At 45.3% G+C, this 13,353-nt stretch overlaps 1 protein-coding gene across 1 annotated transcript; it reads left to right on the forward strand.

The window, feature by feature from the left end:
* The first annotated feature begins 79 nt into the window (after positions 1 to 79).
* On the forward strand, positions 80 to 13,150 carry LOC128774149 (leucine-rich repeat-containing protein 37B-like). The gene is made up of 8 exons (XM_053892217.1): positions 80 to 1,685; positions 2,042 to 2,221; positions 5,317 to 5,439; positions 6,288 to 6,456; positions 7,411 to 7,509; positions 11,012 to 11,097; positions 11,680 to 12,951; positions 13,091 to 13,150. The coding sequence occupies exons 1-8, from the start codon at positions 1,590 to 1,592 to the stop codon at positions 13,148 to 13,150; spliced, it is 2,085 nt and encodes a 694-aa protein (XP_053748192.1). The 5' UTR covers positions 80 to 1,589.
* Positions 13,151 to 13,353: the final 203 nt, after the last annotated feature.

Here is a 13,353-nt window from a genome sequence, read left to right on the forward strand (position 1 = left end):
GGTTTGACATTTGAGTGGTTCCCAGAGTTTTGGATTTCACAGACCAGTAAAGCACGAAAAAAGTTAAGGCCATGTTAACATGTCCAACTTTTTATTTTAATGCCCTAGAAAGAGTATGAATCACAACAACTATCCTCTATCAGCATCTCCTCATAAAACAGTTTTCAGCATGAAAAATGAAGGTCAGGGTGCCCGGGTGGCTCAGTTGGTTGACCGTCGGTCTTCGGCTCAGGTCATGATCTTGCAGTTTGTGGGTCTGAGCGCCGGCGAGGGGCTCTGTGCCGACAGCTCAGAGCCTGGAGGCCGCTTCGGAGTCCGTGTCTCCCGCTCTCTCTCTGCCCCTCCCCCATTCGCACATGCATGCTCTCTCTCAAAAATGAATAATATTAAAATAATTTTTTAAATGAGGGTCAGATTTATAGGATAATGGAATGGATTTCGTTTTATGAAAATATTTTTTTTAACCCTGCTTATATTACCTTTTCCTGCTTTGGCAAGGACTGGTGAAACCTTCACCACAGACCAGCAGCAGTCTGAAGGCCACTGCTTAGAAACCTCAGGAGACTTGTTTTGTAAGGCCCCTTCTGGCTCAGACATTCTAGGATTAAAATAAGGATCATTAGGACCTACTTTCCCTCTCAGTGTGTTAGTCCTCAAAATAGCTATTTGGATGCCGAGAGCGGCCCTTCTGCACAAGCACCATGAGCTCCAATATTGGTGCCCTACCTGGCCTCACTCTTTGGTTTTTTCAAATTCATCTCTCCTTCTTACCCTGCTTGCCAAACTCCCACATCATCTCACCCCAACAAGCACACACGTACACCAATTCATCAAAATCACGTAGGGAAATCAGGGAATGCTTTTTAAGGATTTCATTAATGGCTTAATGAGTTATAGTTTGATTTGTATATTTAACATTCATGAAAACATTCTTAAGCCAAAGGATTGCATCTTTAGTGGTCATTGCCCACACAACGTAGAGAAATCCAAATTTTTAAGTTCAGTAGGTAACTTACTAACTGCTAGTAGTCTAAATCTTCTCCCGGAGTGAAGAGGAAGAAGGCTGCCATAAAAGTGTCCACACCCAGGGATCCTGTAAGCTCACCCTTTAGACCCTACTGTAAAAATACACTTGACTAACGGTGCCTGGGTGGCTCAGTCGGTTAAGCGTCCGACTTCAGCCCAGGTCGTGATCTCACAGTTTGTGAGTTTGAGCCCTGCTTGGGGCTCTGTGCTGACAGCCTGGAGCCTGCTTCGGATTCTGTGTGTGTGTGTCTGATTCTCCGCTGCTTGCACTCTGTCTCTCAAAAATAAATAAATATTAAAAAAAATTTTTTTTTTAAATACACTTGACTAGAAGCACTAAATTCTACGACATTGAGACAATGGAGCTGCGGGAGGGGAAGTAGAGGCAGAGACCCGCCCCAGAGCGGGAGGGGCGAAGGAGAGGTCCGGGGGACAGCCCCCGCCCCACCCCGCGGCGAGCTGGCCCCGCCCCTCGTACCAGCCCCTTTTTAAAACGCGCGGGCGCGCCTTGCGCAGGCGCCGTGCCACTCAAACCTTAGTCGCGCCTGCTCCTTGGTGGTAGGATGGCGGAATTGGTCTCTTTTACGGTGCCCACCGAGAGTGACAAAACCTTGCTGGTGTGGGAGCTGAGTTCTGGACCCACGGCCGAGGCCTTGCATGTGAGCCGGGCCAGGAGGGAGGGAGGGAGGGAGACACCCCCACCTCCCCGTGACTGGGAGTCTGAGTCTGCCCTTGAGCACCTCGCGCGCCTTGTAGTCTCCGCCGAGAGGAATCTTAGTTCTAGAGGGGAGCTTTGCAGTCTCAGCCCCGACAGATTTTTGAGAGGTAACTCTCAACAGCCGGCACATGTTGCCTTCTAATGCTTCTCGAATCCCGGGATTTCAAAGGGAAATCTTTTCAACGAAACGAGAAGTGCTTTGGGTTGCGTGTGCAGGAGGGCTTAGGGAATAGAAGGCAGTTTTGTTTGCTGGGCGTGAAATTTCATGCACTTACTTGGCGTGGGACCACCCCACAGCATTCTCTGTTCGCAGTATTCTCCCAGTTTGGCCTTCTGTATTCGGTCCGAGTCTTCCCGAACGCTGCAGTGGCCCGTCCTGGTTTCTACGCCATCATCAAGTTTTACTCAGCAAGGGATGCTCACAGAGCCCAAAAGGCATGCGACCAGAAGCAGCTTTTTCAGAATTCTCCAGTGAAGGTGGGTCCAAGTAGGAAATTCCTAACACCACTGGGACGAAGTGTTGAATTCAGCAATAACAGACCAGCGTTGGTATACCACTGTGGTTTACAGAATGCTTTTAGATGCATTGCTACACTGATCCTCCGGTTTCCCTGGGTTTTTTGGTTGTTTTGTTATGTTTGTTTTGTTTTCAGATGAAGAAACTCGAACTCGGGATAGTTAAGTGACTTACTTAAGGTTCATGACAGTAACTGGAAGGGAGAGGTCAAGCCCAAACTTACTGATGTTCAACCCTGTGTCATTTTTTGGTGCCCCTTAATTTAACAAAGCTTCACAAGAAGTCTTGTTTCTGTTTACTATTATGGGGATTAAAAAAAAATTTAATAACGTTTTTATTCAGTTTTGAGAAACAGGGCATGAGCAGGGAAGGGGAAGAGAAAGAGGGAGACACAGAATCAGAAGCAGACTTCTAGGCTTTGAGCTGTCAGCTCAGAACCCGATGTGGGGCTCGAACTCATGAATCCTGAGATCATGACCTGAGCTGAAGTCGGACGCTTAACCGACTGAGCCACCCAGGCCCCCCCTCTATTATGTGGATATAAAATGACAAACTCTTTCATCAGTTGTATTATAAAGGATGCTTCATCGTCATTATCGTCGTCATCACTCTCAAGCTGCCTATTCAGAACTCCCTTCAACTCCCGGGAAAATGGTTAAAACATTCTTTAATACACCACAGAAACTTTATTCCATACCAACATGCTGTCTATTTTGCTTTCCCAGAGCCCCAGAATTATATTTCATTATGTGCCTCAATTCAATCACCATGTCCTTATCAAGGGCCATGTCAATTCCTTTGAATAAGTTGAGTGAGGCTTAGATTGCCAAACCTTTCACTTTATAATTGTATGTTTTCATCAGCTTTGTCTAACTGGCTTCTTAATCTAGCTACTTCCTACGGACTCGACTGCCTATTCTTACCCATATGCCCTTCCTTACTGATTTAATCTGGATCGAATCTAAGAATCCTTCTCAAATGTCTGAGTATACTGTCTCCACTTGTTCAACACTGTCTTCAATCCTGGCTCCACTCCCTATGATTGAAATGATCACCTGTCAGGCATTCCTGAGTTTGCAAGCTTCTAGCCTGTGAAGATGTCACCCAGCCACTCAGCTATCACAGATTATGAAATAATTACTTTGTATCAGTTGTGAGTAATGAGGTGTTTTTCTCTCATTGGACATTAAGACCATTTCACAAATGGATTTTGAGATTTCACAGCATAAAGCCCAAAGTCAATATATAGCTGACAGGAGAGAGCATTCATATTAAATTTCTTTATTTATTTAACACAGAGCCTTGGGTTACCACCACCACCACCACCACCCCCACCCCGCCGCCTACTGAAATTGTTGCCCAATTTACTTATGTGTTCCTTTATACTTTGGCAAGTACACATAGTTTCTGGTTGTTTTTGTTTGTTTGTTTACCTTTTATAAATACATATTTAAAAAGAACATATTAAAAAATTTTTTTTAATGTTTATTTAAAAAAAATTTTTTTTAATGTTTATTTAAAAAAAATTTTTTTTAACATTTATTTATTTATGAGACAGAGAGAGACAGAGCATGAACAGGGGAGGGGCAGAGAGAGAGAGGGAGACACAGAATCTGAAACGGGCTCCAGGCCCTGAGCTGTCAGCACAGAGCCCGACGCGGGGCTCGAACTCACAGGCCGTGAGATCATGATCTGAGCCGAAGTCGGACGCTTAACCGACCAAGCCACCCAGGCGCCCCTAATGTTTATTTTTGAGAGACAGAGTCAAAGCATGAGCAGGTGAGGGGCAGAGAGAGAGGGAGACACCTAATCGGAAGCAGACTCCAGGCTGTGAGTTGTCAGCACAGAGCCTGACACGGGGCTCGAACTCACAAACTGTGAGAATCATGACCTGAGCTGCAGTCGGATGCCCAACAGACTGAGCCACCCAGACGCCCCAAGAATAACATCTTACAGTAAAATCAAGGAAAGGCCTAAGGCATCTGAGAGCTTTTTTTCAGTAGCATGAAGGAAAACGGTTGCCAGCAAGAACTGTGGCAAGGTTATCTAAGGTGACAACTGTCTCTACCACTCAGGGGCTCGAGGCCCTTCTGAAGCTTCCTGGTTGTCCAGAACAGCTCCACTCTGCCTCACCATTAGCCTGTGCTGTAGCACTCAACATTTAAAAGTTCATCTTCATTTCTCCTTCCTAGCAGGCAGCTTCAGTTGGAGAAAGTAATTTCACTTTTTCATCTACTCATTCATTCACTTAATCCATAGACCTGTGCTTGATTCTAGGAATGAGAAAAGAATAGAATATGGTTCCTTCAAGCACTTAAGGAACTGATAAACTAGTGATAGAGGACGTTGCACAAACAAATCAATAAAGAGTTAATAATACTTTGACTTTATTTGAATTATTTGAATTTTTATGAATATACGAATATACTACACCCCACTTGAAATAGACATTTAAAAAAGAACTAGAGGATGTAAGAAATACACTGTAGCGTGTAAGTTATTTAGAGAGTTAACACTGGAGGTATTTGCATTCTCAAAGAAGCTTATTAAGGCAAATGAACCTCTTATTGTTTTATTTGCTTATAAAATTTACAGAAGTATGTATATTCCTTCTTCTAACGGGGGTTAGTAACTTGCGGGGGGTGGGTGCTGCTGATTCAGGTCCTACTCAGGTCCATGTTATCTGCTCTTGAGGTCATATTCTCAAACAGGAGCTACGGGATGAGACAGCAAAAAGTTTACTTCCCTCGCTTACCTACAGCCCTATAATTTGCTTCCAGAGGGCTTCCTTAGTTGCTTTCATCATCACTTTCAATATCAGAGATCACGGAAAGCCGATTAATCAAGGGCCCTGGAAATGAGGCATCAAAGTCTATAGCGTAAAAATAGTACCTAGCATTTATTTAGGGTTTATTAGGAGCTGATTTCTTAAAATGTTTCCAGTTTGAGCTTCACAACCTCTCTATGAAATAGGTATTGATAAATCTCAGGTGTATCCAAAGGAAGCCTCTGTGTCAGGTTATGATATTTTCAGGTCCATTTCTTATGTCTTTAGGTTCGTCTTGGCACCAAACATAAGGCGGTTCAACATCAGGCCCTTGCCCTAAACAGCTCCCAGTGCCAAGAACTGGCAAATTATTACTTTGGTTTCAATGGATGGTCAAAAAGGATCATCAAGGTAAACTTTATAGATTTTCTCTGACTAATTAGAATCATTTCAACACTGAAATTCTGGACTTCAGAAAGGAGAAAACTGGGTTGTGGGGAGATGTGAGAGGCCTCTAACTGGAAGTACCTGAGCCTGCCACCGAGAATTCATAATAATCTCAGTAACTTGGGTGGTGTTGTCCATAATCTTCTCCAGTATTTGTATGGTGTATAATAAAAACCAATTGTCTTCATCCATTTGTAAGTCTTACTTGATTTTGAAGCTATAGGATACCTCCATTGTGGGCTGGGATTGCTGGAGTTTAGTTGCATTTTTTTTTTTTTTTTTTTTTTTTTTTTTAGAGAGAGAGAGGCAGATTGCAAGCTGGGGAGGGGCAGAAAGAGAGGGAGAGACAGAATCGGAAGCAGGCTCCAAGCTCTGAGCTGTCAGCACAGAGCTCGACGCGGGTCCCGAACCCATGAACAGTGAGATCACGACATGAGCCGAAGTCGGAAGTTTACCCAACTGAGCCACCCAGGCGCCGCTGGTTTTGTTTTTAATAACAAAACATCTTGAAGCTTACATTCAGATCCAAGGAAGGACCTTCCATTTAAAATCCTAACAGCTCGGGGTGCCTGGGTGGCTCAGTCAGTTGAGCGTCCGACTTCGGCTCAGGTCATGATCTCACGGTCTGTGAGTTCGAGCCCCGCGTGGGGCTCTGTGCTGGCAGCTCAGAGCCTGGAGCCTGTTTCGGATTCTGTGTCTCCCTCTCTCTCTGCCCCTCCCCTGCTCATGCTCTCTCTCTCTCTCTCTCTCTCTCTCTCTCTCTCTCTCTGTCAAAAATAAACATAAAAAAAATAATAATAAAATCCTAACAGCTTCAGGATCTTTCTGACCTTGAAGAAAGGGCAAATGAAGATACTGTGCCACCACTTCAGAAGCAGAGCCTGAAATTCTTCTGTGCTTTAGAGGTGGTGTTGCCATCCTATGAGTGCCGGAGTCCCGGAGCTGGCATGGCCGAGGAGACTTTGGATGACCTGGAGGAAGGTCTGTTTACAGTGGAGGTGGGGGTGGGGGTGGAGGGGAGGCAGAATCCCTCTTTCTTTCTAAAAACTCATCTTTTCAGATACATCATCCAGCCCTCCCCTTTGCTAAGCTCCTAAAGCCCTAGGCAGAGTTTTTCTGGCCTACAGTACAGGCTTTTATCTCAGGCAATACCTGAAGGAACCTTTAACTTTAAAATTCTAAAGCTGACTTTCTGCCAAGAAGTTTAGGAGGAGGGAAGTAATGTTTTTCCCATTTTTGGTTAAGAATTCGCCTTGTGCTAAAATAGTCCTTCAAATACATATCTCTTGCAGCCTGCAGTTATCCCAGCAAAGTAATCATCTAAAGATTTAAACAAACTCTTGGGTAGATGTTGAGTCCTTTGCCTCCTATAAAAGGGCTGGAGTGTAAAGAGTCAAATACAGATGCCTAGAAAAGGTATTCCCATTGGTACTGTGTTTTTTCCCAGTGTCTACAGCACTTAGGCTTAGGGTTTTCAGGGAGGGGCAGGGCTGTTAGCAAGGCTAAGGGAGTAAGGCTCCCTTGGGTGATGCCCGGGAAGAGACCAGGCGGTCACGTGCACTACCACCGAACCCTTCTCCCCATGTGACTCCAGCCCTTGATGCACAGGAGAGTAGGGTCTGCAGTAGGGTCTGAAACTATAGTTTCAGCTTGTCCATTTGAAATCTACGAGCGATGTGAGATCTGTGCCACTTTCTTGGCTTGTGTCTCCCTTTTGGTACTTCCGAAACTTCTGGAGTAGATCAGGGCAGTAAAAATGTGCCCTGCCAGGATATACCTACAGCAGAGTCATTCAACCTTGTGTTGTGCCTGCCCTTACTTGCTCAGATAATGAACTACGAATCATGGATGTATTTTCACTTTTACACATATAACCCCCAAATCAGTTATCATTCAGATAGGCATGTTAAATCCATTTGTTTTGGTTGGATGCAGGGCCATTATCATTTCTTATGAAAAGGAGGACAACCCAGAAGCTTGCTATTCAGAAGGCTGTGTCAGATGCATTCCAGAAGCTGTTGATTGTGATTTTAGGTAAGACTTATTTGATTGTCCTTACAGTACATCAGTTTCAACGAGCAAATAAACTCATTTTGAAAAGTTAATTGGATGAAAACACTTCATATTCTTTTATTCACCAAATGCTTTCAAAGCGGTAGTGTCAAATTTGTTCTTTGTGGCATCTGTGAGAAAAATGACCACAAATATTTTTGTCCCCAGTATATAGATATACAGTGACTTACCTCTGTCCACACAGAAAGTGTTTGACCCAGTCTTCTTTCTTGATTGTTTGCTCATAACACAGAATACTATTGTGAGTATAAGCTTTGGGGGCACCTGTGTGGCTCAGTCAGTTAAGCGTCCAACTGTTGATTTCAGCTCAGGTCATGATCTCACGATGTGTGAGATTGAGCCCCGTGTCGGGCTCTGTGCTGACAGCGTGGAGCTCGCTTGGGATTCTTTCCCTACCTCTCTCTCTGCCTCTCCCTGACTCTCACATGCCATGTGCTCTCTCTCTCAAAATAAATAATAAAAAAAATAAACTTTGAAGCTTTAGACATCTGGTGTTGAATCTTAGCTCTGTCTCCTAGATTTCTTATGCAGTTTTAGGTTTTATAGTCAGATTTGAAGTATGTAATCTCTCTAAGCTGCAATTTCTCTATCTGCCAAGTAAAGGTAATAATTCAACTCACCTCATGGGGGATGAATTGTAAGAGCAAATGAGATGATGGAAAAGTTTAAAACTATCCCTGAAACATGGTAAGCAGAGAAAATATGTTCACTTGTTATCATCGTTTTCCTGTTGGAGAATTTATAAGATTATGTTTTTGGAATCAATTCAGCTTCAGTTTTTGTTTTTGGCACTGACCTATTGGGTGAATATGATTCTTTTTTTTTTTTTTTTTTTTTAATATATGAAATTTATTGTCAAATTGGTTTCCATACAACACCCAGTTCTCATCCCAAAAGGTGCCCTCCTCAATACCCATCACCCACCCTACCCTCCCTCCCACCCCCCATCAACCCTCAGTTTGTTCTCAGTTTTTAACAGTCTCTTATGCTTTGGCTCTCTCCCACTCTAACCTCTTTTTTTTTTTTTTTTTTTCCTTCCCCTCCCCGATGGGTTTCTGTTAAGTCTCTCAGGATCCACATAAGAGTGAAACCATATGGTATCTGTCTTTCTCTGTATGGCTTATTTCACTTAGCATCACACTCTCCAGTTCCATCCACGGTGCTACAAAGGGCCATATTTCATTCTTTCTCATTGCCACGTAGTATTCCATTGTGTATATAAACCACAATTTCTTTGTCCATTCATCAGTTGATGGACATTTAGGCTCTTTCCATAATTTGGCTATTGTTGAGAGTGCTGCTATCAACATTGGGGTACAAGTGCCCCTATGCATCAGTACTCCTGTATCCCTTGGGTAAATTCCTAGCAGTGCTAGTGCTGGTCATAGGGTAGGTCTATTTTTAATTTTCTGAGGAACCTCCACACTGCTTTCCAGAGCGGCTGCACCAATTTGCATTCCCACCAACAGTGCAAGAGGGTTCCCGTTTCTCCGCATCCTCTCCAGCATCTATAGTCTCCTGATTTCTTCATTTTGGCCACTCTGACTGGCGTGAGGTGATATCCGAGTGTGGTTTTGATTTGTATTTCCCTGATAAGGAGCGACGTTGAACATCTTTTCATGTGCCTGTTGGCCATCCGGATGTCTTCTTTAGAGAAGTGTCTATTCATGTTTTCTGCCCATTTCTTCACTGGGTTATTTGTTTTTCGGGTGTGGAGTTTGGTGAGCTCTTTATAGATTTTGGATACTAGCCCTTTGTCCGATATGTCATTTGCAAATATCTTTTCCCATTCCGTTGGTTGCCTTTTAGTTTTGTTGGTTGTTTCCTTTGCTGTGCAGCAGCTTTTTATCTTCATAAGGCCCCAGTAGTTCACTTTTGCTTTTAATTCCCTTGCCTTTGGGGATGTGTCGAGTAAGAGATTGCTACGGCTGAGGTCAGAGAGGTCTTTTCCTGCTTTCTCCTCTAGGGTTTTGGTGGTTTCCTGTCTCACATTCAGGTCCTTTATCCATTTTGAGTTTATTTTTATGAATGGTGTGAGAAAGTGGTCTAGTTTCAACCTTCTGCATGTTGCTGTCCAGTTCTCCCAGCACCATTTGTTAAAGAGACTGTCTTTTTTCCATTGGATGTTCTTTCCTGCTTTGTCAAAGATGAGTTGGCCATACGTTTGTGGGTCTAGTTCTGGGGTTTCTATTCTATTCCATTGGTCTATGTGTCTGTTTTTGTGCCATGAATATGATTCTTATATTAGGGTCAGCTATATTTTTGTGAACCTTGAAAGTGGTCAGGCTATTGAATAGCATCGATTGTGTTCTCTATTGAGTTCTACGATGGTGTGAATGTTACAGGCTGTGCTCCAAGGGAATTTTATAATTAGTAACGGGTCCCCAAACAATTGCCCCCCCCCCCACCCCGCCCTCGCCGCTTCACAGTCTTGCAGGCTTAGAGACTGAGAAATCCTAGCTAAGTTTCAGAGGCCTTATTTGCCCATAAGAGTTGACCCTGGATTGGTCTCAGGCTTCCAGCCTGGACAGCTCTTGCAGTGAAAGTTGACTTCCCTGGTCATCAGGTAGAATCTCCATTAGCTGTCAATTCTGAGTAACAACCTTTAAGAACCAAACTAAACCTTTGGGTTGCTGACCTCTCCCTAACATGCTATGGTATCCCTTGTACTCGATCAAAATGTTGTAGCTGTACTTTGCCTTGAGGGGAATTGTATTGTCTATAAGGGACATGGGCCATTTCTGCCAATAAACTGTCCAAGCGCATTCTCTCCCTCCCCCTCCCCCTCCCCCTCCCTCCAAAGCATTGTTCATCGTATCTGGTGGGATTTTGTTTCCGGGGAGTAGACACTTGCCTTGTTTCTAACATGAAGTATCAGCTATAGTCCATGGTCTCTATTCCAGAACTCACACTGACCTCTACCTAATGCCTTACTGTCTAGTCATCTGATTTTGAACATTGTTGTTTCCATAGTTTTAACTTCCTGTGTCATTATTCCTTAGTTCCTATCTCTTAAGATGATAGCATTTTTGAACCACACAGTTGTTAACTTCATGTGTATTTTTTCACACATAGTTATGATTAAAAACTGAAGTGTGAGATGAGAAAACTTCTAGGGAAATGCTTTTATTTTCTGCTTTTATAAATAAAAAGAATGTCTAGTTATTGGGTGCTATCATTGTATACAGCTAGTTTTAGAACAAGGAAAATTCTGAATTGATCTTGTTAACTTTATTTATTTTTTAAAGGTTTATTTTTGAGAGAGTAAGCAGGGGAGAGGCGGAGAGAGGGGGACAGAGGATCTGAAGTGGGCTCTAGTGCTTACAGCAGAGACCCCAGTATGGGGCTTGAACTCATGAACCATGAGATCATGACCTAAGCTGAAGTCAGACGCTTAACTGACTGAGCCATCCAGGCGCCCTCTTTTTTTTTTTTTTTCCAATCCTTATTCACTTTATTTCAGAAAGTGGTAAAATAGCTGTGGAATACAGACCCTGTGAAGAGATCACAGATGCCAGTACTGCAGACGAGCTGCAGGATTTAATTCAAGTATGTGGAGATTAAAGTTCAAGGGTGACATAGCCACTGTAGCCATAATGTAAAGCAACCAGCAGAATTTGGAAGACTTTGGCATTAGCTCTATCATGCTAGATAGATGGGGGGGGGGGGGGGAGTGGTGGCCTTTGCAGGGTGGAGGGAGGCCTGGGCCCCAAGTGATTCTGGGAAAAGGGCCCGCTCTGGTGGTGCGGAACCCATCTCCAGGGAGCTAATAAAGGTGGCGTAAATAAAGATGTCATAAAGGGTGGGACGTTGGCGGGGGAGGGGCGCGCAGTTGCTAAAGGTGTGCGCGCGCATCACGGGGCTGCCATAATGGTTTGGCTCCCGCTCAGGGCCCGGCGCCAGTACCCCACTCGCCTGGGTCGCTGCGCCCCGGAGCCTCCGCGTGTCATGTCCCGGCTGCGCCTGTTGGCCCCACTGCTTCTCTTTATGTGGCAACCGTTGTGGCTGCTGGTCCAGGCAGCTCAGCCTCCGGAGTGGGCCCTGGACCCTGCCCAGCTGACTTCCGACCCCCTGGAGGCGGCTGAGCCCTGGTCTTCTCGCTCCTCTGATCCCCCGCCCGAATCGCCACAGGCACTTACACCCCCAGCTGAGCCGGGGGGCTTTAATTACCCGGGGTCCTCTGCTCCAGCCCAGATGTTGGCCCCGCCTAAGGAGTTGACCGAGACTTTGGTTCCATTCCTGGACACGGATTCGTTTGGTGAGCTACCCCCAGGGCCAGATGAGGATCTGAATGACCAGCTAACCCAGCATCAAAGGCTCCCAGAGGTGGTTCCAGTGCCAGGTTGGGATCAGAATCAGACCATAGCTCCGCCTCCTCAACTCAAAAGTAAGACTAAAACTGTAGGTTTAGATCAGGCCGAAGATCACCAGTCATTTGAAATACTTGTTCCATCTCTGGATAGTCAGAGTTCAAAGCCAACAAAGTTTATTGTTTCACCCCTAAACCTGAAGAAAGATCTAGCTCAGCATCGAAGGCTTGCCAAAGTTGTTAGAACTCCAAACCAATTTGCAAATAAAGAGCACCTACAACAACAGCTGCAGGATGATTATTTAGATTCCAATATGGGTCTCCTGTATCCTGAGGAGAACCTACCTATGGGTTTCCCAGGGGGACCAGATCAACTTCCAAACTTCTCTGAGGAGGCTGAAATTTCTCCACCCTTGCAGAAGACCCCAAATCATCTAGAGTCCCCTGAGGAAGCTGAATCTTTTTTGCCCCAAGGGGAGGCTCAGGCTCAGCATCCAGAGCCCTCTGAAGAGACAGAAACATCTCTACTTGAGCAGGAGGCTCCATCTCAGCATCCAGAGTCCCTTAAGGATGGAAATTCAGCAAACCCACAAGAGGCCCCAGCTGAGCCTTCAAGTACCCCTGAAGAGGTCGAACCTTCTTCAGTCCAGCAGGAAGCCTCAGCTCACCCTACAGAGGCCCCCGAGGAAGTGGAACCTTCTCCAACCCCCCAGGAGGCCCCTGCTCAGCCTCCAGAGCCATCTAAGGACATCATATCTCAACTGTTAGCACATCATGAAGTAAATGTGCTATCTCCAAGTCAGAGTGAAGCTCAGAAGCCAAGCGTCCCCAATGTCACTGTTAAACCTCTGGATCTTACCATAACTCTAACTCAGCCTGCGGAACACCCTGAGGAGGCTGGACCTACCCCAGTCCAGCAGGAGGCCCCTGCTCAGCCTGCAGAGCGCCTCGAGGAGGTTGAACCTACCCCAGTCCAGCAGGAGGCCCCTCCTCAGCCTGCAGAGCGCCTCGAGGAGGTTGAACCTACTCCAGTCCAGCAGGAGGCCCCAACTCTAGTTCCAGAGTTCCCTATCGAGTATTTAACTCAACTTGCAGTAAGTGATGAGGTGACATCTCTACCTCTAGGTCAGTATCCAGATTATTTAATGTTTCCCAGGGTTATAGGTAAGCCTTTAGATGTGGAATTTACCACAACTCCAGGGCCTGATAAAGGTGTTGTTGAATCTTCTATAGCCCAGCAAGAGGCCCCACCTCAGCCTCTTGAACATACTGAGGAAGCAGAACTTTCTCTAACCCAGCAAGAGACCTCGGGTAAGCCTCCAGAGGAGGTTGAGCCTTCAAGTGAGCAGGAGACCCCAGGTCAGCCTTCCGAGCCTCCTGGGGTGATTGATCCTTCTCTAAGGCAGCAGGAGACCCCAGCTCAGCCTTCAGTGCCTCCTGAGGAAGGTAAGCCTTCTCTAAGCAAACAGGAACCCCCAGCTCAGCTTCCAGACCGT

The sequence above is a fragment of the Panthera pardus genome, unplaced genomic scaffold (genome assembly GCF_024362965.1).
Source record: "Panthera pardus isolate Hobbes unplaced genomic scaffold, ASM2436296v1 HiC_scaffold_3, whole genome shotgun sequence".
Classification (NCBI taxonomy): domain Eukaryota; kingdom Metazoa; phylum Chordata; class Mammalia; order Carnivora; family Felidae; genus Panthera; species Panthera pardus.

Excerpts from the sequence above, each read along its gene's own strand:
- LOC128774149 (XM_053892217.1), top strand. The coding sequence starts at position 1,590 with ATGGCGGAATTGGTCTCTTTTACGGTGCCCACCGAGAGTGACAAAACC. Across the intron at positions 1,686-2,041 it reads CCACGGCCGAGGCCTTGCAT|CATTCTCTGTTCGCAGTATT; the intron begins GTGAGCCGGGCC and ends ACCACCCCACAG. Across the intron at positions 2,222-5,316 it reads TTCAGAATTCTCCAGTGAAG|GTTCGTCTTGGCACCAAACA; the intron begins GTGGGTCCAAGT and ends TTATGTCTTTAG.